Source organism: Falco punctatus, assembly GCF_963210335.1.
Source record: "Falco punctatus genome assembly, chromosome: 5".
Classification (NCBI taxonomy): domain Eukaryota; kingdom Metazoa; phylum Chordata; class Aves; order Falconiformes; family Falconidae; genus Falco; species Falco punctatus.
In genome coordinates, this window is record NC_137584.1 from 59455965 (window position 1) to 59481503 (window position 25539).

The window sequence follows — 25539 nt, forward strand, 5'->3', positions numbered from 1 at the left end:
AGCCCATGGGAAGGATGTTGGAGAAGTTAATGGAGGACTGTCTCCAATGGGAGGGACCCCACACTGGAGCAGGGGAAGAGTGTGAGGAGCCCTCCCCTGAGGGGGAAGGAACAGCAGGAACAATGTGTGATGAACTGACCACAACGCCCATTCCCCAGTTCTCCTCTCCATTCCAGCTGTGCTGTTGGAGGGTAGAAGGGAGAGAATTCAGGAGTGAAGTTACACCCAGGAAGAAGAGAGGAGTGGATGAAGGGTGCTCTTAAGATTAGGTTTTATTTATCATTATTCTGCTCTGATTTGATTGGTAACAAATGAAACTAATTTCCCTGAGTCTGTTTTGCCTGTGACAGTAGCTGGTGAGTGATCTCTCCCCATCCTTGACTCAACCCACAAGCCTTTTTTTATGTTTTCTCTCCTCTGTCCAGCTGAGGAGGGGAGCAATAGAGTGGCTTTGGTGGGCACCTTGGGTCCAGCCAAGGTCAACCCACCACAATGTCCTAGAGAAACAGCCATTATTGCAATCATGTATATACCAAGTTAGAATACAGCATTAATAACTCCTAGTTTTCACCTCATAGTATTTATTAGTAGTAGTACTGCTATTAGTATTATTTACTGACACTACGAAGTACACATTTTCTTTGAACTAGATAATGAAATGGCTTGATAGGCTGTATCTCATTCTATAAACTTCTTATTGAAATCAATGAGATCAAGAGATTGGTGTAAAGAATTTCTAGGAGAATGAATGAAAAAGATTAACACAATTTACTTCTTTAAATTATCAGATGTCCTCTATTGATCAAAAATAAAACCAATACAGATATAATAACAGAGAAGGAAATTAAAAAGGTACGCAGCACCATATGTAATTATAAGTGTCTTTTCTAAATTCAATCATTCAGTTAATTTTTATGCACCATCCTCTCTATATTCCATAATCTCTCTTCTATTTCTTTTGTGATGTAGAATTGGTTCCTGCATAATCTCCAACCCTATTTTCCACATTTCATAAAGATTATTACATTTTTATAGCTATCAGTCACCAAGAAAGCTGCAAATGTTCCCTCACAGACAGCTCATCCCAGCTTTCTAAGACTTCAGTCTGCAGAAAGACCACCTTTCAATTTTGAGAATTGCCAATATACACGTGATGCGTGTTGAAAAGTTTTTTCTTTGCACTTAAATTACATAAACTGCAGAGCAACACTTCAGTACTCTGTGCTGTGATTTTAGAAGTCTGTAAATTCTGGTATCAGCTGTGAAACTTCTTTTATATATTACTCTCTTTTAGTTATTCCAGTTGCATTCATTCATATGTACAGGGATGTAATATGATAGAAAAGAAAAGAAATAGCTGAGTGTCAACCACCTCAAGAGAAGATTTATGCTGCAGCTCTAAATAAATTGGCCTTTTTAAAAATTGTCACATTTCTGCTCAACAGTTTGCAGAAGCTGCTTCATACTCAGATGACCTACACCAGGTGCCTGCTGCCCATTTCTGGGCTCAATAGATCACTGTCCTACTCACAGAGACTGCTGCAGATAATGTTGAAAGAAAGGAGCTTTCAAAGATAAGCTGAATTTGCCTAGTTTAGCTGTCTTTCCCTGTTTCCATCTGCCATCAGTGTTAGGAATAGTCTTGACTTTACGTTACCATGCACATCCAATAGAAAGCATGATCTATATTTGTGCATCTAACTAGGTTTCTAACCTATTGAATTTACCAGAGCTACAAATCCTCCATAGCAAGTGGTTTTAAATCCACTGTAGTCACATGCCTTAAAAGCATTTGGAGGAGAGCAAAAGGTTTTGCCCAGCTGTACTCTTGCTCTTCCTCCTCAGAGCTGTTCTGCACTCTGCTACATATTGTCCAGCATCTGCATCTCTTGGCCTCTGGTACTGGCCAAATAAGATAGCAGAGGCTTTCTGTTCAGGTGCACACAGTGAGTTCTGAGGGTCTCTCTTCTCTGTTCAGCATTTTGTTCCTACATAGATGTACAAAGGAGCCAAAAAGCATGAGTCCAGTGAAGAGCTATTAGCCACAGCAGAAATTCTGTCTTTTCCTTTCAATTTGTATAAGCAAACAGCTCAAAAACCATAATGGAGAGACAAAAACAGGAGGGTGTCACAGCACAAACAAACTAGCCAGCTGCAACAAGGTCTTTTACCATCTCATACCAACAAACTTTTCATGCCAGTCCCTCTGCTGCCTTCTCCTCAGCCAGGGCATATGTTCCCTCCCTTCTCTCTGCTTCTTCCTCTCTCCCCTTCTCTTCCTCAGCTGCTCTCTCTTCATTGGCTCTCAACCACTTGACTTAACCAGCCACACCTGCACCCCATCTACATCAGCCAACCCACCACCCCTGAAGACAACCCACAGCTGTATATTATCAATGCTATTTAACCCAGCTTCATTCCTCTACAGGAGGGCATCACAGCTAGGCATAAGTGTTACTTGAACAACAACAGGCATAGGTGTAGTCTTCTCTTGAGGTAGAAATAATTTTCCTTGCATGGGAAAGGGGTGATTTTGTGAGAGCTGCAGAAGTCTGTGGACTCACTAAGGGCAATGTGTTCAGTTTGAAAAAATTCAGCAGATGATCGTGTAACCATTGCCCAGTCCTTCACTGAAGAATTCTAATCCCTTTTCCTCTCCTCCCTGTGGTACCCTCCTTACCATAGGCCGACTCCTGCCTGCCTAATCACAACGGTGGTAGATTGATAAGGTCATCAGGTTAAAGCCCAAGGCTCGAGCCAGTGCTTAACGCACAGTGTCGATTTACGCAGTCATTCTTTCTCTTTTCTGCTCCCTTAATTAGTATTTAAATTTTCCAAGTGAAGTGGAATAGGTCGAACAGGAGCCATTAATGACCTGAATCCAGAACACTCTATAGCCTATTTATTGGAGTGTTCATCTGGGGAGTCAAACGGGCAAGTCAAAATCTACCAGCTCTCTTATTTAGACCAGACTGCACTGAACCTTCTCACATCCCAACTGAATTGCCCTAGCAACAATATTATTATTTAAAAGGGAACCACTTTTTTTAGTAGCATGACTAGCCCCCTGTTTTTAATATGCCCATCCTTAAAAAGGCATTGCACACAAAATATTTTGCTTGATATTTCTTTGTGTGCTATTGCCAGAATGAGGACTTACAAATAAAATAACTGAAATAGCATAAATACAGAAAATTTTTTTACATTTTTAATGAGTCTCAATGGATTAGGGGTATTTTTTGTTTCTGTTTATGTTTTTTGTTTTGTTTTTGTTCTGGGGCAGTGGAAGGTATAGCTGCTGAACTGTAAAATCAAATGCCTATCCTTAACCATGGACTCTTATGTTTATCATGCCTTAAGGAGAGCTCAACTCACAAATACAAAGGGTATTTTATCTAAGCTTCCAGGACTACAAGCTCACTCTGGACTCCAAAAGTCACACGGCGTTCTCCTCAAAGTTGTCACCAAATGTCAAGGTTTATTTATACTTATGAGAGTTTATGGGTCTTCAGATTGTATCCTAAATGACAACTCTGAAACCAGAGGAATAGTTAGAATCTCAAAGTTTTAGCTGTTTGGAATTTAGCAAATCAATCTGTTGATGTAAAGCTGACATTTGTGACCTGATGGGGTAGTTCTGTGTGTGTGAGAAATTGTGATATAGAGTCAGAGATATATATCCCTGCAGTGATCTTTTTATAGAAATGTATATATAATTTTTTTTAAGTTCCTATCCTCATTGAAAATCAATAGCAATCACAACCCAAAGTGCCAGGAGGCTTTAGCAGACGTGGTGGTGGATTAAAATTGGATGGCTGAAATTGTAACAGCCTTCAGCTGCACCTTACACTCTTGTGATGGATGTTGCCTCCCCCAAAGCAGGGACAACTGATCTGCTCATAAATGTCCTGATATGTTGCAGTGTTCATCTAAAGTAAACTGACTTGGATTCTGGATGGCTGTAATACAGACAGTGAAATTTGTCTTGGGAGAGAAAATGTGTATTATATGGGTGACAAGGATGTCTGGAGAAGTTCAGCAATCTGATTTTAACCTGTTGCTGAATGACCCCTGTCAATTGTAAAAGTACAAATCAATAGGCTCCATCAGGTGATTTCAAAGCACCAGAAATGCCTCTCTTTCATTCCCCCACCGGGCACCTGAAGCCCCTGACCTCTTGGACAAGAACTCTGCTTAAGTCTGGCACTTTTCTGAGAAAAAGGACATTTGCTGCTGGCTGAACTGATGGAAACACTGCTCATGTGTAGGTCCTCTCTTTCTCTACTGGTCTAGCTGTGTAAATAGCATCACTGAAGGTCTGGGGAGGAGGTTAACACTGGGAGGAGTGGACAAAAATGCACACAATACCTGGGCACTGCAAAGCAAGGAACAAGCAGGGAAAAGCATCAGGATAACACCATGGGTACTGCAATAACAGAACAGATGTAAGGGGGAGGGCAATCGTCTTGATGTTGTTGTCTCTTCTTTCTGGATTCGTGACATCACAATGGTATCAATATACAATCCACTCCATGTGAGATTATGTAGTAGCAAACAATGTCTTCCTCATGAATCCTCAGATAAACTCCTCCAGCCAGTTTTGTTTATATTGGTATCTATGGACATAAATATCTATTTTCTATTTTCAGTGGTTTATGATATCCTGTCTGGGTTCTTCCTAGTGGTTCAGAAGTTATTGTTCTGTAGATGATGCCTGCCAGTCCTGTGAGGATGTCTCTGATATCATAAAGCATCTACACCAACATGGGAGACCTTTCTTAGGCACCTCAGTGATACTGCAAGGACCTGCATGGGCAACCTCTAGCAGTATAACAGCATTTTTCTTAGCATGACTTCCAGTCAGATTTGGATCAATAGGTGTTCTCTCCCACTTAAATGAATGTAACAGTGGTGATTTTATTATATAACATACCAAGTTTTGAAGGGGAAATCTGACCTGGCTACATCAGCAGCCAAAAGTATGTGATATATAACCTTCCACTATACTTGAGCTTTATCTCTGCAGCAGTGCTCAGATTGACAAGTTGTTGGAACCTATTCTTCACCCAAGGTGGCACGTAGCAGTCTGAAATTGAAAAGATAGGCATACTAAATAGGAAGGAACTATTTCTACATAGCAACAGACCTAGAGGAATGATCCTTTGGATGGCAATATGTATGTCACTCTTGATATATACACACACATAGTTTTAATTGCTTGTATTATAACTGTGCAAATATCTGTCATTAGTATGCCCTTGGAGATATGCTGTGGTACTAATCAGATTTGTCAAGATGAGACAGTACCTTTCTATTCTCTCTTACACATCATAAACTCTGACTGATATCCCTGAGGGGAAAAAATGCATAAAGTGTCATTTATGACCTGTTGCATGCGCAAATTACTTGCATTTTGTATGCTGTAGGATAACAAAATGCTATTGATTTTGAATTTGACTTTAGGAACCTCATCTTTATTGTTATTTGTCACTTGGCAGATATTTCCTCATGCTGTGAAATGTTTTATCTAAAATTTATATTTAGAGAAATTGAAGCAGCGAAGGTTTTGTAAAAAAAAAAGTGTATAAATTCTATCCTAGTAGATAGATGTTATTCTTAAGCAGAACAAACATTCTATAAATAAGACTAAATTTCAAATAAGTAACAAACCCATGTAATATGCCAATCTTGTTCTGCTTATACAACTCTGCTCTGTAGCGCAGCAGCTTTCCAAGCTAGAAGCAAGGCACTGATCTGTGTCAGGGTGCTTGTGCAGAAGCAAGCTTAAAAGATAGAGCTATGGGAAGTACACACAAATGCAATGTACTACATAATAAACAAAGGAAAGGTAGAATAGTTCAGGGGTACAAATTTCAACCCTCTACAGATCTGACAGATTAAAAGTTAGGGAAGCTCTGATACTGAAACTGTCCCTTCCCAGTTCTACAGGTACATGTGAGATAAGTAAAGGTCATTTCAGTATAACATTAGAGTATTGCTCTCGCTTCCTACAGAAAAAGGAACAAACTCAGCATTCATTAGCGTAAGGATTAGAAGACATTATGCTATCTCTTTTTAGAGGGATAAATATATTTATCTATGGATAATATTAAGGATCTAATCCTTTCTTCATTTATTTCCTTAAGAATATCAGTATAGTGATTCTCGAACACAGGCCGCATATTTGTGATAGCAAATATCTGAAAGTCTTCAACAGCCTGGTACTTCAGCTCTAGTGATAGTTTCCAAATACACATTTGCCATTTTCTATGTGAAAAGTGAAACTGAATCTGTTTATCTTTCTATAAAGCAGCTCTGTAACTTTCCTTACCTTCATCATCCTAGAAAATTATCAGCTTTATAGATATTATAAGCTATGACTGAAGATAAGTGATCTCAGGGTGAGAAGCCAAGGCATGAGCAAACCAGGCATCACCTGATTCCTTGAAATTTCAGACTTCTGTGTGGGCAAGGATCCCTGACATCACTGACATTAATTTAGGAGAATTAGTATCATCGACCAAACCAGGACCATATGTAACATATCTTTGAATGTTTTAACAGTATCATACAAGCAAATATTGTTAATTGAGCTAGGTGGAGATACTATGCTCTTCTACTGTTTTTTTTACTGAGGAGTTATGAATGTTTTTACTATTGTTATTGTATATACTGGAAACCAAATATCAACCAAGATTGTTTAGGTTATCACTTTCTTTTGTGAAGAAGAGTAATTTGAGAACTTTCAAATGTGGTCAGGCTTCAGCTACTATAGGTTTGGTTTGTGTCCAGAATTAACATTTTTTAATACCCCAGGAAGAAGTAGATGAAGTCACTACTGTTAACTGTCTGTTAGACAGTTAACGTGTGTCAGCTGTTTACTTAGCTAATGTACATGCTTACCTTGCTACCATCTTTCTAGTACCAAACCTATGCTTTCTGGAATTAAGTGTGTTTTGGCACTGTAACTCTTGTTTCTTAGATTATTTTATTAAGTGAAAAATGTCACAAAGATATTTAAAAATCAGTTACAAGCCTCTTTGCAACTTGTAACGATACTGGACATGTAAATAATTTGTGTTTCTGTTAGATGAAATGGAGTATATATGTTCCTATTGCCATCGATACGTGTCCTTGACAGCAGAATTCCAGCCAAACCTTGAGTGGCATAGACACATTAGCTCCATTACGGTCAATGGAAGCACAGAACACTTAATCACATCACCTGAGAATCTGGCCTACAGCCCATAACAAGACAGTCCTTTGGAGAGTAATAATATTTTATGCTTTCATCAATCACTCTCCTAGGTCTGTAGCTATTCATGGCAGACTAAAAAATGTCATATTATAATCAAAAGGCTGGTCGTGGTTATTTCACCATGTTTGTTGCCAAATTAACTTTACTAAAAGTGACCCCGGTTCAGGAAAATATCCTCCAAGGAAGGACAAAAGCCTGACTTTAATGCTGCAATATTTACATTGAGTTTAAATATTCTGATTACAGAGCAATTTCAAAACATTCATATTCTTGAACTTTAGGCTCCAAGTGTAACATTCTATTTCCTCTGCTTTGACTGTTTGCCTAGGGCATATGTCTACAACCACGACAATAATAGATGGTAAGAACGGATCTGTTCCCTCATCATCCATGAAAGTGGGCAAGAAATCAATTACAGAAGACCTCGTGACGACGTTCAGCTCACCAGCAGCATGGCTTCTTGTTGTTGCTCTGATTGTTACCTGGTCAGCAGTAGCTATTGTAATGTTTGACTTGGTGGATTACAAAGCCTTTGCAGGTAAAATTCAACATATTCTGTTTGACACCTTTTATATTAAAATTTAAAAATTTATTAAGGAGTGTGTATTATGTAAATATGCATGTGTCTCACCTTCTTGGAGACAGCACAGTGTCTCTTTTGAGTTTACCAAGAGAGGAGATATTGTGAGAAATGTCAGAACATATTAGTTTACACTTCGTATATCTTTATAATTAAATCTCTCCATTTTGCAGCCCATCCTCATCCTGGAAAATGCCTTTGTTTATAGTGATATAATATGTATATGAGCATGTATGGTCAGATTTCTGTTTTGCAATTTCTGTATAAAATGATTTCAAGAACAATGAAATTAATTACTAATGCACATTTTCTGAAACATATTTTAAAGTCTTTCATAGCTTCCTTGGGTATTCTGACATCTGCTAAGACAGTTCAATGACAAAAAACAAATGCAAAACATCATTTCTAAACATTCTAACCCTAAATTCAGCTTCAAAAAACATAAGCACAGAGGAACAGTTTCTTAATATTAGCTAAGTCACACCATTGCCTTCAATACGGCAATAATTCTAGCCTAATTGAAGACTTGGCAATCTGACTGAATAAGACCGAGTTCTGGGGTGCATCTTGGTTAATGAGGACAAAGATGAAAATTAAGTGGGTGGTACAAGGACTGTGATTATAGTTAAGCAATAGGAAGAGAGGAATTGGGAATAGAAATTACCTCACTGCTGCTTGATTTTTATGAATTGTATCTGGCAATGATACATAATGAAAAAGAAAATTAATAAATTACCTATGTTTGTAAAGGGTGCATAGCATTCAGCAAGCCATTTTGGCAGAAAAAAATTGTGAAGTAAACAGCCTGCAATAACTAGGAAGCATGTATGTGAAACAGAAAATGCATGTTTAGGGTTCTTTTCTTTCTGAAGTAAGAACTCCAGCTCTAAAGCTATCACATATGTGTCAATAATTCACTAGGAATTGAAATTCAGAGTTCAGCCCTTTCATTCAAAACAAATTGAGTTGATGTTTCAGAGTTAATTTCCTGGACTTTACTAGTTTACTGATAAATCCATAGAGTCTTGTCCTGCTATTTATCAATATTGACCTCAAGATTTACTTTAAATATTTTGTGACATAGACAGATCTTGAAAGAAACGAGCCAATCCTGTGCCAATGGATAACACAGAAGCTTCACATGTGGAGAAAACTTATCACAAACCTCTCTTAAATTTTGAGCTTCTCATCTGTTTTGTTTTCAGAAGGAAGTCACATGAGTAACATAAAGTTACTTTTGAGTGATCCTCCCAAAACAGATGTCAGATTTTAATTTGGGCACCACACACTTAATGCTACAACACAGATATAAACCCAGAGAAAGAAACCACCATATTCTGCTTTTAATTTTCAGTACTAACTTGATCAATCAGTCAACTTCTTAAATATATTTTCAATGAACAGTCAAGAACCAGGGCATAACTGACACTAACCTCTTAAAACTAAGCAATTCCTGAGCTGGCTGTTAGCTCACACTTTATATACTAGTCACGGTAATGCTGAGCAATGAGAAACTGTGTTTGTCCTGGAGACTGAAGGAAAATTTCTAAGCAGATGGAAATATGATGCTCATGTTGTATTGGTTAAATAAGCTTAAATCCCACAAGCATTGATGGAAACTGACATTTTCAGACCAGGCTGTAGAAATAAAATAATATAAAATTTAATCTGCAGGGTGAGTTCATATTTTGTGGAGATCTCTGAGAAATGACAGTTCAGTATTTTGGGTTCATGAGTTCATTTCTTTTACTTCCCTAAGATATTTCTGTTCCTAAGGATTAAGCCAGCATCTAAATTGGGTCTCAATGATAAAGGGTTAAGAGAAGGAACTGCTGTGCTCTTTCAGACTAGGATTTATTAGACTGTTTTCTGTATTTAAATAAATATAACAATGGCTACATAGTTCTTATCATGACCCTTGGGTTTCAGCTCCTGAGTTCCTACCCAGTCTGGTTTTTCCAGGTTAAACTCACTGATTTATAAAAATTCCATGGAAATAGCTGAAGATTTCACATAGGACCACCTGGCTGGCTTTATTGATACTAGCATGATTTTCACCCTCTGACAGTTTGGCCCTTTGCCTCCAGTGGAGGTAATGCCATCTTTTCATAGAGAAAGTAGAATTTGGAGCATATTTTTAAGTGACTCCTTAAATCTAAAATCCAGTGATATTTTCTCTGGCTTTGATACTGTTCTTTAGACAACCAGACATGCATAAAAAAAGTGATTTGTTATCTTCAGAATTGTGAGTTTAGTTTTGCAAGCATGATTAAAATTAATTTCCCAGTTTTCAAATGTATATGAAAGATGCCAAAAAATTATATTCTTATAAATATGTATATTTTTAAATTTATAAAACACAGGATATTGTGTATTTTTCCTTAAATAACACTTGTCCTTCATAAGTCATTCAATTCCTTTCCCATTTCTTTACCTCAAGTTTCATGAAGTTCAAGTTTAGAAAGTATGCATAGCATATGAGTAAGGCAAGCTAAGAGCTGAACTTGCTTAGTCTAGAGAACAGGAAACTGAGGGGTAACCTAGGAGCAGCCTGCAACTTTTTGAAGGGCAGATACCAAGACGACAGAGGACTCTGACCTACAGCCTCCCACACAACACTACCACTATGTTTCTGTGCCAGAAATTACTGTCTCTGTGGCAGAGCTGCTAGCAGTGATTGTGTTGCACAGGACTGACTGCAGCATAAAACAGGAGCAGGCTGACACAGGAAACCAGGCTGGGAACTGTATTCCTTCAATTTATCTGTATAAACTTCATGTTACCTCTATGATTAGATTGCCAACCCATAGATTTTGCTTCTTGACTACTATGGTTTCATGTTCTTTTAGAAGTAAACTATCAAGTTTGGGAATTTTGACAATTTACGTAAGATGAAATATGTCCTAGAAGTAACTATATTAAAAAGAGGTGTTTGGTTTCATCCAAAAATAGATGTGGTAAATTACTTTTTGGGGGACCTTCTCTATAACATATTTGAACTGAGGGAGGATAACACTTGGATAGCTGAAGTTAGATTACATGAATTCAAGCTCCACTCATGGAAAGATTTAAGATATATTTTTTGTAAATTTACGCGGCCAGAACATGATGACTGTAAATTCTACAGTACTCTTTAGTACTGAGAAAGTGCTGGTTATAGCATAAAATGTTGCAGAAGGACACTGTGTTATGGGTTGCATGTGTAAAACTGTGCATCCTTGGTGGTTATGTGTGTTTGTTCAGAGGTTAGAACGGAGATGGCATCTGCTAGTCAGCTTTGGCAGTGGATTTTGAGGAAAGCATGAGACAAGATTTAGATCAGTGCTGAAAAATTCAGTCCTGTTCTACATACCCGGAAGAAGGAAATTAAATTTGCAGTGTTTCACTTCAGTGTGTTATGTTCATCCCTTTGAGGAAAGAAATGAAAGCTTGCATTCCTATCATGTTGTATTGTACAACTATGAACACGACTGAAATATTTCTAATGTGGTATGAAGGTGACATGGACTACAAAAGCCTGAGATAAGAAACTACAAATCTCATAGCATATATGAATATGCAATCAGTAGCATACTGCATTGGAAGATCTCTTATACATTCTCGGTATTTTCAGAAATGCAGAAGATTAATTTTGGTTTGATGTGTGCTTAGAAAGTTTTACTACCATTCTTTGTGTTAGAAAATATACCTTGCTAATTGGCTTCATAATTCATGAATGTATTTCATGTATTTCTTGTACACATAACTGGATTATATATTTTAATTGGTAAATGTAACTAAATAATTTAAGATTATTTTAATACTGAAGATTGATTGCCCAGGAATCCAAGTTTGCTAATGGGCTAATAAAGTGTTCAGAATTCCCTGCCATCTCTGTGACCAATTACAGCTAATTAACGCCACCCTAAATTCAGATCCAGAGTGTTCAATTTTCAGAGTAAATTGATAATGATTTAGCTAGTCACCTAAAGGCCAGACTAAATCAAATCTAATGAAACCTCACCAAGTCTATGAAACCCAAAACTATCCACAAAATAATCTAAGTGAAAATACAGAACATACACAGAACACAATGAGCTTGCCATTCTATCATAACTGCTTTCACAAGAGAAAAAAGAGGAGGTTCTTTGTTGTGGATGATTCATTTTGCTCAACCATAAAGAGGCTTTTTAGAGACCTGCAACAAAGGCAGCTGTCTATGGAGATAACGCCTGTCAGTGACAGGAACGGGGAGCTAACAGGGCATGGAGGCGCAGAGCTCTCAGCTCCACAGGAAGCAGGAGGAATTTCAGTCAGATGATTTCTTTAAGGCTTTTTTTTTTTCTTTTTTCTTTTTAAGTTAATGCCAAAAAGTCTCCCCAAACTGTTGTGGGGTCTCCTGCATCAGCTTCTGACTAACACAGTCTGAAGTCATGGTTTCCAAGCCTCAGCTTGTAGTTACTCCTATTGCCATCTTGTAGCCACAGAAAGCTTTTGGCCGGCCCTGGGTAGTCAGGATGACTATTAATATTCTCCAGCAGAGAAAAAAAAAAAAACAACAAACCAAACACACACAAAAAAATTAGGAACCATATATTGATATGAATATCTGTATTTTGGAGAAAAAAGGCACACAGAGGCAAAGAACAGACTCCAAACAACTTATACTGTCTAACTGATACATGGATATTTTTTTCCCCAGTCTTCTGCATGATGAAACTGTAACCTGTTAAGTGCACAGAGTTTGTTTCATCATTAGGAGATGTGGAAGTCAGCAAAATAAGGCTATTCCACTAGGTTTATTTTCTTTTTTATTCTGGGACGTCATCATACTGTAGTCATTCTGTTGGGCTCATATTCACTGGAAACTTTTAAGAACTGCAAAAAGAAGAGTGTACCTGTGTATATTCTTGTATTTTAAGACAATAGATCTGACAGTATTAAAACTGTTAACACCTTTGAACTTCTTCAGGAAAAGGAATGAACCTCTGGCTTAGTTCAAAGCACCAGCAAACTTCATAGAACAAATCATTTTGTCTTTTAGTGCAAGAGGATTTTCACAGTGTCACCAAATCAAAATACCTGGTAAAAACTTGCCCATACCCAGGAAGACTTAGGCAAAACTCCCACAGAAAAAAAGGAGTAGGATGTAAAAAAAAGATGTTGGCTGTCACTATGCTCACCTTGAAACTTATCAAAACAGTGCTATACTCTTTTGAAATACAATTTTTACTGTATTTACATGTTTAATCCATGAGAAACAGTTACCCCATTTCAAAGTTCTTAATTAAATTCTTAATTGAATTATATCAGACTTACACTAATACACCCAAAACCTGCAAAACAATTTTTTCACTGTCTTCCATAATGATAAAAACAATAAAAGGGATTTAAACCCAACTGCAGTTTAAAGAAGAGCTGCCCAGATAACATCTGATTTCCCATGTTTCACACTGCAGAAAATTTCACAGCTGAGTTACAGACCCCCAGAAAATTAGTTTATACTGGAAAGAATGACAATCTAACAAGTACTGTAGTACTACAAGTACTGTGCTCATCCCAAATGGTCTAGCATATGCAAGATTATAAATTGTGATAGATCAAACTTCATGAGGTCATGAAGTTGAAAACCTGAAATTTCAGAAACTGACTTAATGAATAGGGAAGGGTCTGAGAAGAGGAGTAAATCTTGCATGCTTAAATGTGCTTCATGGAATACAAAACACAAACGAAATTTCTGGCCCATAATGGGATCTGTGAAATTTCTCATTTTAAACAAACAAACAAACCTGGAAATTCACTTCAGTAACAACTGCAGTAATGTAATTCTTTGGTTATTTGCTGTTGAAGAAATCAAAGTAATTCAGCTATAATGACCTATATGTAATATATTCTTTTCAGCAACAGGATATGTCTGTAACTTGTGAAAATACCTGTGCCTTATTTAACCATGTTTTTACATTGCTCTGATTCGTACTGTATTATCTCACACCTACAGCATATTGTTTTTCTTTTTAATGAGCTCCAATTTCTGCTTCATAACAGCAGCCCCACAGAGATTTAGTAACTCCTCACTTCACTCCTTAACTGCTTCCTTTAGTCAAGCAACAGCTGAGGATGTTCATTATCGCTAACGGTGTTTCTTCCTCTCTTTTATTGGCCTTTCTGGGGTTCATCCTGTTGCCATCCACTATAGCCACCTATGCACAACATTGCGATGATCCCTGTTTACCGCCTGGTAAAGATGTTCTGCCTGCAGTGTTCTGAACACGCGTGCGCGTGCGGTCTGCGGGACAGCTATAACAATGCATGGGCACAAGCGGAGTGCTCGGGTGCAGCAGCACTGCTTCCCTGCTAACCCCAACCCTGGCTGCCTGGCTAGGGCTGCAAAGAGCGTTGCAAGAGCCTCCCACTGAGTTTCACATCGTGCTTGAAAGAGATCTGTCAGCCAAGAGGCACCCTGTCAGGAGGTTCCCAGGAAATGGTGGCAAGCTGAGAGATACTCATTTTGCCCTTGCAAATGCCCTTTAAAAATGCCATTGTACAAATACTTAACAGCACTGCCTTTTTAATGTGAAGTTAATATCTGTGTTCTCAGTCAGAGAACTGAATCCTTAGAATAAGAAAAAAGTAAGTCTTCAAATTATTTTAGGTAAAATGTCTGGCTGTTGCAGAAAACACTGCCTAATTAGGGTCTGTCCCATCAAATCAGAAGCTTTCAGCTGGTATCTAATCAAGTCATACAAGCCCATCTTAAAACTGCGTTCATGTCCATGTGTATGGTTGTATCAAAAGTACCTGAAATTACTTGATATTTTGTGACGTTCAGCGAATTTATTTTTAAATTTTGGCAAGTAGATTCTAGTTGTAACTACTTTGTCCTCAATTTGGGTAAAAAGCCTTTTGTTCACTTTCAGGCAAGGATTTCTCTATGGACTTGACCTCAGTATAATTATCTAAGGCTGATACTAGAAATAGATTTGTACTGCAGACTGTAGTCTTCATGTTTACAGTTTAAGTATCTATAAAATGGAAATTACTGGGTAATGTTGAGTCTGAGGGTTTTTTAGAATTGTTTTTATACTTATAATTCAATATACTTATAATTCAAAATTAAATTATTGTTTTTGTACTTATCATCCAGTGATACACACCACAATTTGTCCTGAAGCTTAGTGCTGTAAGTATGACAAAAATGTTAGATTATGAAATAGGAAGACAAGATCTAAGGACACGTATGCTGATAAACTGGAATATTAATAACAGAAGACTTTATGTGTTTATTGAAATTTATACGTTAGATAGTACTCTTCAGAAGACCACAGAGTTAAACAAACTACTACTACTACTAACAAACTTTAAAAATATATAAAAATTTGTTTGAAAATACAGGCTTCTATATCAGTAAGGCAATATTTTACTAAAACCAGGATATGTTTTATTATCACAAACTACTGTTACAGTTTTGTATTTTATCAAACGTGACAGAAATTCTGTCTTCATCAGCTGTACCTTGTCAGTATCAAGAATTAGATTTTATCTCATAGATCAATCTTTACACCATAATTACCATAGTTTGTAATTTAATTGCATTCAATTCACTGGAGTCAAAATATGTAATTGATGAAAATTCAACAACTATTAAGTAATTCACTGCAATTCATTAAAAAAAGAAAAGACAAAAATATTAAAATAGGTCGAATTTTGAGTATACATTTAACTATTTGACAAGCAAAAAAGATTGATAGGAGACTACATTCCTGGCAGAGTTATTAAGACTGGAATAATGACTGAAGTGATTTGCACAGATAAATCAATTAGTCACTTTTTGTTGTGCACTTCACAGGAATAAATGACACAGACCATGAAACATAAGCAAATTTGCTTGAGGCACTACAGAAAATCATACCATGCAATTATTCAATTCCTATTTCCAATAGGCACTGTTAAAGGACCCATTATCAGTCCTGAAGAATAGAAGGTTTCTTCTGTTCGCAAAATACTGCAGTTTTACTGAAGCTGAAGTGACTTTGTCGCTTTATGAAAATTATCTTCTGTCCCAAGAACATATCCAGTGCTGATTGAAGGACTTTCGAAGCCTATCATTGGTTGATTTCAAAAAGCTGTGTTAAATGTGTGTTATTATTTAATATTTGTTTTTATATTTATTATATTTATGTTAATTTATATATATATTATTTAAATGTAATAATATTTATTATATTAATTCTATTTTCAAATCAATTGGAGTTAAAATTGTGAGCCAAAGAGAGTTCAAAACTGAAGAAATTAATTGGTCAGAATTCTTGTCACATTTTGAATCAAATTTCTTTTTTTGTACCAATAATGCTGGTGAGCTCTAAAGAATTATAGCAGTTCTATTTTGATGTAATGATCATGAAAGCCAGTTTTAAAATACAGAGTTTTCAGAAGTATTTCATACCTACAACACATCTGATACTACTTCCTAAAGGATTATTTTAACCAAATTTTCATATGTTTAGTACAAAAAATCCAAACAGGCTTTCAAATTTTCTTGCAGATGTCTACAACAGGCATTAAATATTCTCCAACCAAATTCAGCTGAGTTTTCCTACAATAAGCTTTTGTTGAAAGGCAGTATAAAAAATTCCTTCAATTTGACTGGTATTCTTTCTCTGTCAGATTTAACTCTAAAAATTCAGCATTTGCCAGATTTTTGGAATTAAAATTTTGAACTTCCTACTAGGGAAAAATTAAAAAAAAAAAAAAAGAAAAACTGTTATTCTCTTTTCTTTTGGCAGTGAAAGTGCCAGCACGAGTAGAGCTGAAGTTTTACTGAATTGAAAAACATCTGTCATATGGTACCAAGGAATAACAGACCATGACAAAACAGAATATTATAGCAAAGCATTGCTGGTAGTACAAGTGCTATTTTGGAATGCAAGTAATTTATTGAGGTGAATAGTCATATTGACCTGGAATTAATTATGAATGTAAAGTTACAAATCTAAATGCTTAGCCAAAGTGTACAATGACAATAAGGATTTAAATATGAAACACCACCACTAATAGGATTCATGTTACATACCTCAGCCATATGAAAATAAGGTGTCATGTCCATGCTAATTTTTCAGGCTTCCTTTCCTTCCTAATCAATGGAAAGGAGTGGTCATATTTGGAAATTAATTAATATAACCCTAAAAAGATGTCAGAGGAAAGCAAGAGACTTGCCTTGCACAGTATGTCTTTCTGCATTGGCTTTTGAGGGAGTCTAGAAACCACTAGGTATTCAACACCTGGTTTTCGGGTACCTTTGGTTAGATAGGATAATCTGAATTTAAGATGTGATTAAATGTAATTAAAAATTCTTCAATATTAATTGCATGTTTAATCCCTGAGCTTAATCTGCTGAGTAACCATTCACTTCCTTTCCTCTCCTTCCTCCTTCGACAGACGTATTTTTCTACTACATTATCTAAGAGGAACAATTGGCTCAGTCCCTGTTTACAAGTTCAGTGAAAGTCAGAATTTCATAGCCTGTATCTATCTGAGAAACACTCTGTATTCATGAAGGCTCTTTACAATTTAATTCAAGATCCTGCCCCTTCTACTCCCAGCACAATATATTTTATATATATATTAATTATAGTTCATAATTATAGATTAGTTTAAAAATATACGTTGCATAATATATAATATATGCTAGCAAGATAAGTACAGTGTGAACTTGGTTTTAAAATTTGTGTTCTAAGGTCTGCCAAGAAATGAAAACTCGGACAGAGGACACCTAATACAGACTTGATGTGTTGAATCCAAGACTATTTAAAAAAAATCAACATACTGTACCCTTGCTGGACATCTGAAAATAATTTTTAAAAGTATTCTAAATTACATCAAAATATCAAGGGCAAAGTTTCTTATGAAAATTTGCATTCTCTCAGCTTCACCCTTGAAGCAAGAGTATGCAAATCCTCTGGAAATGGTTATCTTTCTTTGCATGTGTGTGAGGTAAATGACATCTTTCTCTACTTGTTACCCCCTGAATCGCTTTATTTCCTTTGTTTCTTGTGTGTGTTGTTCTACTAGGGGAAGAAGCTGCTATTGTCAATGTTGTGGGGAGAGCTAAAAGCATGGATTTGATCAGTAATTTTTGCTTCAGTATTACTTGGTGTGGTGTTCTTAAACATTTTGAGTCACATCATTACTGTTAGCACTACTTTTTAAAAATGCAGGAAATACTACTGAAGTTAAACAGAAAATCTGTGCATAAGGAGACAACTTTCCAGGCCTGTGTCACTTGCATCAGACCGCAAGTGGAACTCATGGTATCTGTTTGTATACAAAATTTAATTTTGCAAATACCACTGAAGTGTTCTCTACACAGCCCTAAACTGACTTTTCTAAATTTTCTATGTTAAACAGGATTTGCAGCTTGGGCCTGTTAGTGTAGGCATGACTGGAGAATTTTGCCTCTGGACACTTAGAATTTCTAATCCCTTTTCATAGTTTGCGATGAAGATGTTATGAATTAAAGACCAAGATATGATGCTGGGGGCTCTGAGTCATCAGCAAAGATGGCTTACCTTGGGGTGGTTGGAATAATTTCCTCTGCTCTTGATCTTGCTCTTCTCTGAGCATTTCCACTGCCTGCCTGGTGGGGATGGCTCTGCTACCTGTGAAGCTGTTCTTGAACTGCTATTTGATAGACCAGTATATTAAAATAAATTTATACCAGTTCTTGTTTAGTTTACAGCTGTAGTCCCTGGGGCTGTAAAAGCCTGTGGCTGTAAAAGCAACTGAGCCATCCCTAAGCAGCCAGTGGGTAAAGGGTAGGTGGATAGCCGGAGTGGAAGTCAGGGCAGCTGTACAAAGGGAAACCGTCCCTGCTTGAGAACCAAAACCTCAGTTATGCTAAGACCCCTCTGGCCATGTCCATTCCATTAGTCCACTCAGACTCCTTAGGACTTCTAGATTAGAATAAAGTACAAATGCAATCAGGGGTCAGATTGCAGATTTAATTTTTAATAACCTAAATATAGGTATTCATTCTCCTGGTAATCACTTGAGCATTTGCGGCAAATCAGTTGAAAAAATAAAATCTCTACATCTTGGTGCATGAGGCCAATGCAAATAAATAAGGGCCTCATGATAAGCAAAGCAAATATTCCCTGTTACACTACTCGATCTTTCTGAATACAATAGTGCACAGAATAGGACACTAAATGAAGAGATCATGCATATATCTTTGCAATGATGTCATTTCATCATGGCACATAATTAATTTATTTGATGTGCCTGATTGTTCAGTAGCATATCTCTATATAATGCAATCTTCGAAATATTTCTCTGGTCTACATTATCAATAAGGACATCAAAATAATAGAAAATCAGCCCAGTCTTTTTTGTTTCAGATTGATTAGTTAAAAATAAAAGGGATTATTCAGTGATACATTTATATTTCAAATAAAGTTACTTGTATATTTCATTACAGCGCTTTTAGAAAATAACTGTTCATACTGCCGCTGTCAAAGAAGTTGCTTCAAGCCTGCACTTTGCCTGTCTGTGTAACCTGCAAGTCCATGTGAGACTACTGCTGATTACTGCTGAGATTTGGCTTGTGAGTCAGAACACTGCAACCAGAAGTAGTTCTGAAGAGACTTGTGTTTAATTTTCTACTAAAATATTTGCAAACAGAAAGATAGTGGTAAACAGAGATATGGTTCCCATCTTCATACTGTTAAATTCAGTGCATATATTTTTATTGAATCTCCTAAGAACAAGACTAGGCTAATGACTCAAATCGTATTTGTGATTTACCTTCAGTTGTCTACATTTGTGGGAAACCTTCACACGGATAAGGTGTGTGCTGTTTCAAGCACAGTGGACAGTAACACAGCCTGAAAGAGTTGCCACTGTTCCTAAGCAGTGTTTGGCACAGATTTCAAGAAAATACAAGTCTGCTGGACAGAAAGGTCAAAAGAAATACCCTGTCAGAGGCTGGATATTTCCTCTGAAATACTATGTCAGCATAAACAGGGTAGGGAGAAACTTGGTGAAATCACAATTGAAAAGCCTTTAAGGGAATACTTCTGTTACCCACTGATGGTTGCTCTTCCTGGGTGTGGATACAGTGGGGAGCAGGGGCCACATTTCCATTACAGGTCCCAGGAAGGTGGAGCACATTAGAGTGCACAACTTCCTCATTTGCCACCTTACTTGCCTACGGTAAAAGCAGTAAGACCAGAACTAGTTAAATATGGAGATGTGCACAAGTGTATGTGAAAGAAACTTGAAATAAGAGAAGAACTAGGTACAAAGGTGTACATGTTTGAACGTAGCTGTCTCTGTGCCACAGTTTGGATGTGCATTTCCCTTCATTCTGGACTTAGATTTATTTCTGGACTTAGGACTTAGGTTTATTTTGGCCCAAGTATGCACAGCTTTCTTCTTACCATCCTTTACATGTACTCCATGACAGCAGTATGACCTGTCTCTGTGGTTAAACCAGGGCTCAGCAATTTCCTCAGCCAGGACTTGTGTAGAAGAAGGAGCTCAAGGGGACATGTGACATGAGGAGTGGGACACAAGTGGCAGTGAATTCTAAACTTGCATTAAGAGGCAGAGGACCTAAGCCAGAGGAAAAAAAAAAAAACCAACCCTGGGCTGAAGGGAAGATATCTAAAAGGATTAATATTAGGTAGAATCAAATCTATGTTTATCCTTTGCCCAACCAAGCCTCAGAATAAGAGCCAGAACCTGTGAGCACAGTCTCAGACCAAATTATCCAATGGGTCCTTAATCACTCTGCGAATATTAAGTACAGTAGGATTCAATTGATACCAGTCTTGCACAGGAAGGAGAGTTGTCCTCAAACACTTTAATAATAAAAATTAACATTCACAATCTTTGTTTCTGTTAAAGGAGATAGTATAATTAGACCTGTATAAAATGAAGATTAACTTTAATCACTGAAGGAGTTGGGTTTTGTTGTGTTGTTTTTGTTTGGGGTTGTTTGTTTTTTCTAATTTCAAACTGCTTTTGTTCTAAACTCTGCACTCAGGAAGATCTGTTAACAAGCTCAGCACAGAACCACTGAGAATCATTCATGAGACGTTGGAAGAATCCACTGATTGGCTTTATGGCTTTATTTCTTTACTGTCTGACATCGTATGGAGTGATGATGATGACAGTGATGAAGGTATTTGCAATGTAAAGACTTCTGTAACTGCTCTGACTGCTGTTTTACGTGCATTACATTGGCTTACTCAGCTTTTAACCTCACAGACAAGAAGGTCAAACAAAATGAAAAGTGAACATTGTTGCTAATAAAGCATCTACTGGCTATTCCAATCAGTAAATTGGTCTCTTTGTTAGCTTTCATCTCATGTTTAATGTACCATTACAGAAAAGCTGTCGGAATTAAATATTACCATTAGTACATCTTGAAGTAAAGAGCACTAATTATACAAGACTTCAAAGCCACAACCAAAATATGCATCAGAATATTGCTTCAGAGAACGGCAATAGTTCTTTTCTTTTAATCAGCCAGAATCTAAAGAACTCTGGTAAATATACAGGGTAGATCAAGAAACTTAGAAGTTTTTTATTTGATAGCTTGGTGACAGGACAATATATTGAAACAACAGCAACAACAAAAAAGTAGCATTTTGGCTGAACTAAGGGGATTTTGGACGGCATATTGCAAATAATTCCGTTTACTAGAAGTCATGGTTCTGCCATCATAGTAAAATTCTTCACCTGACATAATTTGATAAATGAAAGCAAGTTGCTAACATTTCAAGTTTGGTTCTGTTGTAGAATAAGTAGTTCCCTGGTGTGAGCAGAGCAGTAGTGGATCATCATGTCACTTCCTATTGGTCATTTTGACAAGTGATGAGTGTAGGAGTGACATCTTCATTTCACAGTTGTTTATTTCATGTTCTATTTGGCTATACCAGAATATAATTAAAAAGCAATATGTACTGGATCTAACTTCTACCTGTTTGTTCATAAACTTGAGATATTAAATTTCTACCTTTTAAATGTGTGCATGAGCTTTTTATATTAGCAGCATATATGAATATTAATAGATAGACTGCTACATATAAGCCTGTGAACTGGGCATGCTATTCAGAGATATCATTTACAACTAGAAGAAAGCCAGTCTCTCACATGGCTGAGAAACAGAAAAGGTGAAATATGGAGAGCTTGCTAAAATTTGAACAGCATTCATTCTTGTCATTTCGTAGCTTCCAAAGCACCTGCAAGCTTTCAAATACTCAGCTTGATAAGTGTTAATGCAAGTAGGAAAGCTCGTAAAATACCTGACATACAAAAATTCAAGATCTGAATGCTCACTAAGTGTTTGAAAACCTCAGTCCTACCAGCCTTTGGCCCAAGTAGAATTTCATCAATATCTCCCAGGAGTGTGAAAAGGCAGTAGGCAACCTACTGCACTGTATCATAAAAAGTAAGTGCGCGTGAACTCCCTTCCCAGTGTGCACTGCAGTCAGTGCAGCTGAGGCTCTGCACTCACCACAGTCATCCAGGATAACTCCTTTAAATTCCGTGTCCAACATGGAGGTGGAATAACACACTGCAGCAGCTAAGTGCTTATAGTTCCACCGAGTATTTTTTGCCTTGGATTTCACTGGAAGCATTGTTAGATTTACAGTCTTGGCAATCTGCATTTGCATTTTATCATTTGGAGCTGAACCAGAACCATTGGGCCTTTCCTTAGAACATGTGAACATGTATAAAATCAAGCAAATTGTGAATTGTAGTGACAAGTTAACATCCAGAAGGACAAAGCTAGGTTTGGACGTTTCCTTGGTTACTACTGCACATTGAATTTATCTACCCTAGACCCAGCAAAACCTCTGAGGTACAAGAGATAGTTTATGAAAAATCCAAGATCTCAGAATAGAGTGCTTGCCATTTAGCATATAAAGTATATATTTCTTTTTTTTGAACTAAAATGAGCCAACACAAAAAGATTTCTTTTTTTTAATGATGATACCTCTTCTCTGATATTTGTCCTTTTCTCTTGGTTTAGGTGAAGTGGAACCTTCCCGGAAAAAAGGTTGGTCAGTTGCCATATTATAAAGGGCAAATACATTTCAATCATTTTAAGAATTAACTAGTATATCTGTGATATAGGTTCTGTCATTAGCTACATGTCAGTCTACTAACCTTGTAAGCTGCACTTTAACAAACTCGTCAAATAAGAAACTCAATTAATAATACTTGCAGTAGTTTTCTGGTCTGTAAGAATCCTTGACTGTTTCATTATTATGCAGAAAACCTGGAAAATGTTCATAAAAAACAAATAGAATTACAGAAATATTATCTGTACCCTTTCCCTACATGTGGGACTCCTATTAATGTCAATGTGAGTTATGTGTATGTCTGGATAGAAATAATCTTTAGAAATAATAATAGGAAAAGAACATTTAGTGAGAAATAATGGTGAGGTGTTGTAAAAAATATTTTGCCTTGTACCAACACAGAACCCTAAAAGAAAGACTACTTCTGAATCTTCTGAAAAAAATTAGTTATCATTGAATTTTTAAAGCAGATAAGAGAAGCAAGTAGGATGTATAATATAAATCTTTTCAGACACTAAAACTGTTATGCCAAAACATAAAACTTAAGTTCAACTTCTGTTAAATCAAAATGAAAAGTATTAGAAGTCTTGATGTATTGGTGATAGGCTATAAACCTTTCAAAACTAAGGTGTGTTTTTTTCTCCAAATTGAGCAAAGCTTGATAGTAACAAGATGTGTAACGATCCCTGTGTGATCTAAATTTTGTATCCATCAAAGTCTCAATAAGTAAACACCTATACTGAAGAATATGTCACCCCAGTTGGTGCTGAAATTACAATCCAGTTTTCTCTGAAGTTAATTGGAACTGGATCAGGCTTCTATTTTATGACACATTTTGTCAGTCTTAATAGGGTATCAAAGGGATTAATAGGCTTGAAGGGATGATCCTTCACATAAGGACTGAAGAAAACTTACAGACAGTGTAGGAAAATATTCCATCTCTTTATTCCATCAGGAAACATCACAAAAAGTTCAGCATTGCTCTGTCTCTTCTTCCAAAAAGAGTAATACATTGTTAATTTTACAGTGGGTGCAAAGAGTATGAAACCGTAGTGCATTATTGGCAGAGATGCCAGGTACGTGGGTGGAAGGTGGCTAGTCTCCATGGGCCAGTGTAGCTGACTGGGATGGGAGTACTGGGGGGATACTTCACTGCTGGGAAGGCTTAATCCATAAGAACTTTATGAATGTCATGCTCAGCACTGCAATGCCTACTTCTTTGGAAATCAGTGACATCCTCATGCCTTACACTTTGCATTGGGACACTAGGCTGTAGAAATAGAATTCAGGGAGGCCATCAAAATAGGCTGGAAGCTGCTTAAATTACTGAGTTGGAAGTGAGGAGGTGATTGTTGGGACCTAACAGTCCAAGGAGCAGAGTATCTAACTGCCAGCTTAAAGTGTTTTCCTCACTATTCAAAACTCACAACCCTCTGGAGATGTATGTCTGAGAAAGTCTTCTATCTTTGGTGTGAAGAAAATGGACAAGGACCTGGTGATTCCTCTGGAGCTGGTATCTTATAGGATAACTCAGCCACACAGATGTGAAAAAGCCCAAATTCAAACATGCTTCAACTGCCTGGGCAGTAAAATAGATTTTGAGCGGGCTTTTGCACTTCTGCAATGTGTTCTCAAGATCTTTCCCTCCACCTTTCAGAGGTTAAGGAGTCCCATACTTGTTCCTCTGCAAAAAGCTGTTTCTTGACTAGAACTGATGAAGAAAACGGTCTAAGGCCCTTTCTGCATATAGCCATAAGCTTTCACATAGCAACATCCTCATATAACTTGTTATCATCTCCAGATGACTGGAGGTCTTCATTTCATCCTGGCAGCTAGGATGTGGCCTTGATTCGACCGGATTTTATCACCTCTTTTTCTGGGCTACAGAAATAAAACATATGTGGTCTGAAGCCACCAGTCTCTTAGTAATGCCAATGCAGATCATTGTGCATGTCTGCTCAGTGACAGGCAGCCCAGAGCTCCTCAGGGCTGTTAGTGTCTCTCTTTGTAGACTTAAAATTGTTGAAGCAGCAAGGAGCTGAATTGCCGGGGTCTAAGCCTATATAGAAGTTTGCTGAGAGCTCTGTGATAAAGTCTAGTCAACAGCTCCTCTGCTTAGGCACACTGAAATTCACTCCCAGGGCTAAAGCTCATAAGCACAGAAGGCAAAGCCCTGCGAGGTGAGGCGAGGGCTCAGGCGAGCTTGTGCAGGTAGCACTCTCGCAAACAACGTGTTCCTCTGAGCACACAGTGCAGATCTCTTTGAAGCAGCTTTTCCTAACTAATGTGTGCTGTCCTGTCTGTCATCTCGAAACAAGAGCTCCAGAAGAAAAGCTTTCTAAAATGAAACAAGACATTGCATCCATGATTTTTCCCATGTGGCTGCTGTTAGGGCTGGACCCAAAGGAGGACCAGCTATACAAATTAATATCAGTATTATTACAGGGAGTATCAGTAGTTACATCCACAAAATGAGAACCAAAGTTATAAGTTATGGATTATTCTCTGTTTTCATATAAAAGACAATTTCTGCATCAAAGTCCCTTCCACTCTGTGCAGCATTGTTATCTACAGCTTTGTGAATGATCTTTCCTTAGATGGCTTTTATGCTTGTGGCATTTGAACATCCTACA

The 25539-nt window shown here is 37.2% G+C and overlaps 1 protein-coding gene across 12 annotated transcripts in view; it reads left to right on the forward strand.

Annotated features, from left to right (window-relative positions):
- TRDN (triadin) overlaps positions 1–25539 on the forward strand; it is a 251596-nt gene that overhangs the window by 30844 nt on the left and 195213 nt on the right. For 11 of the 12 annotated variants that reach the window (XM_080389939.1, XM_080389943.1, XM_080389945.1 and 8 more), the window contains 4 exons: positions 7587–7796; positions 14014–14055; positions 20860–20997; positions 22855–22881. In XM_080389939.1, the coding sequence (XP_080246065.1) occupies positions 7587–7796; positions 14014–14055; positions 20860–20997; positions 22855–22881 (417 nt within the window). The remainder of the gene's footprint in view (positions 1–7586; positions 7797–14013; positions 14056–20859; positions 20998–22854; positions 22882–25539) is intronic. The other variant, XM_080389946.1, reaches the window with a different exon arrangement.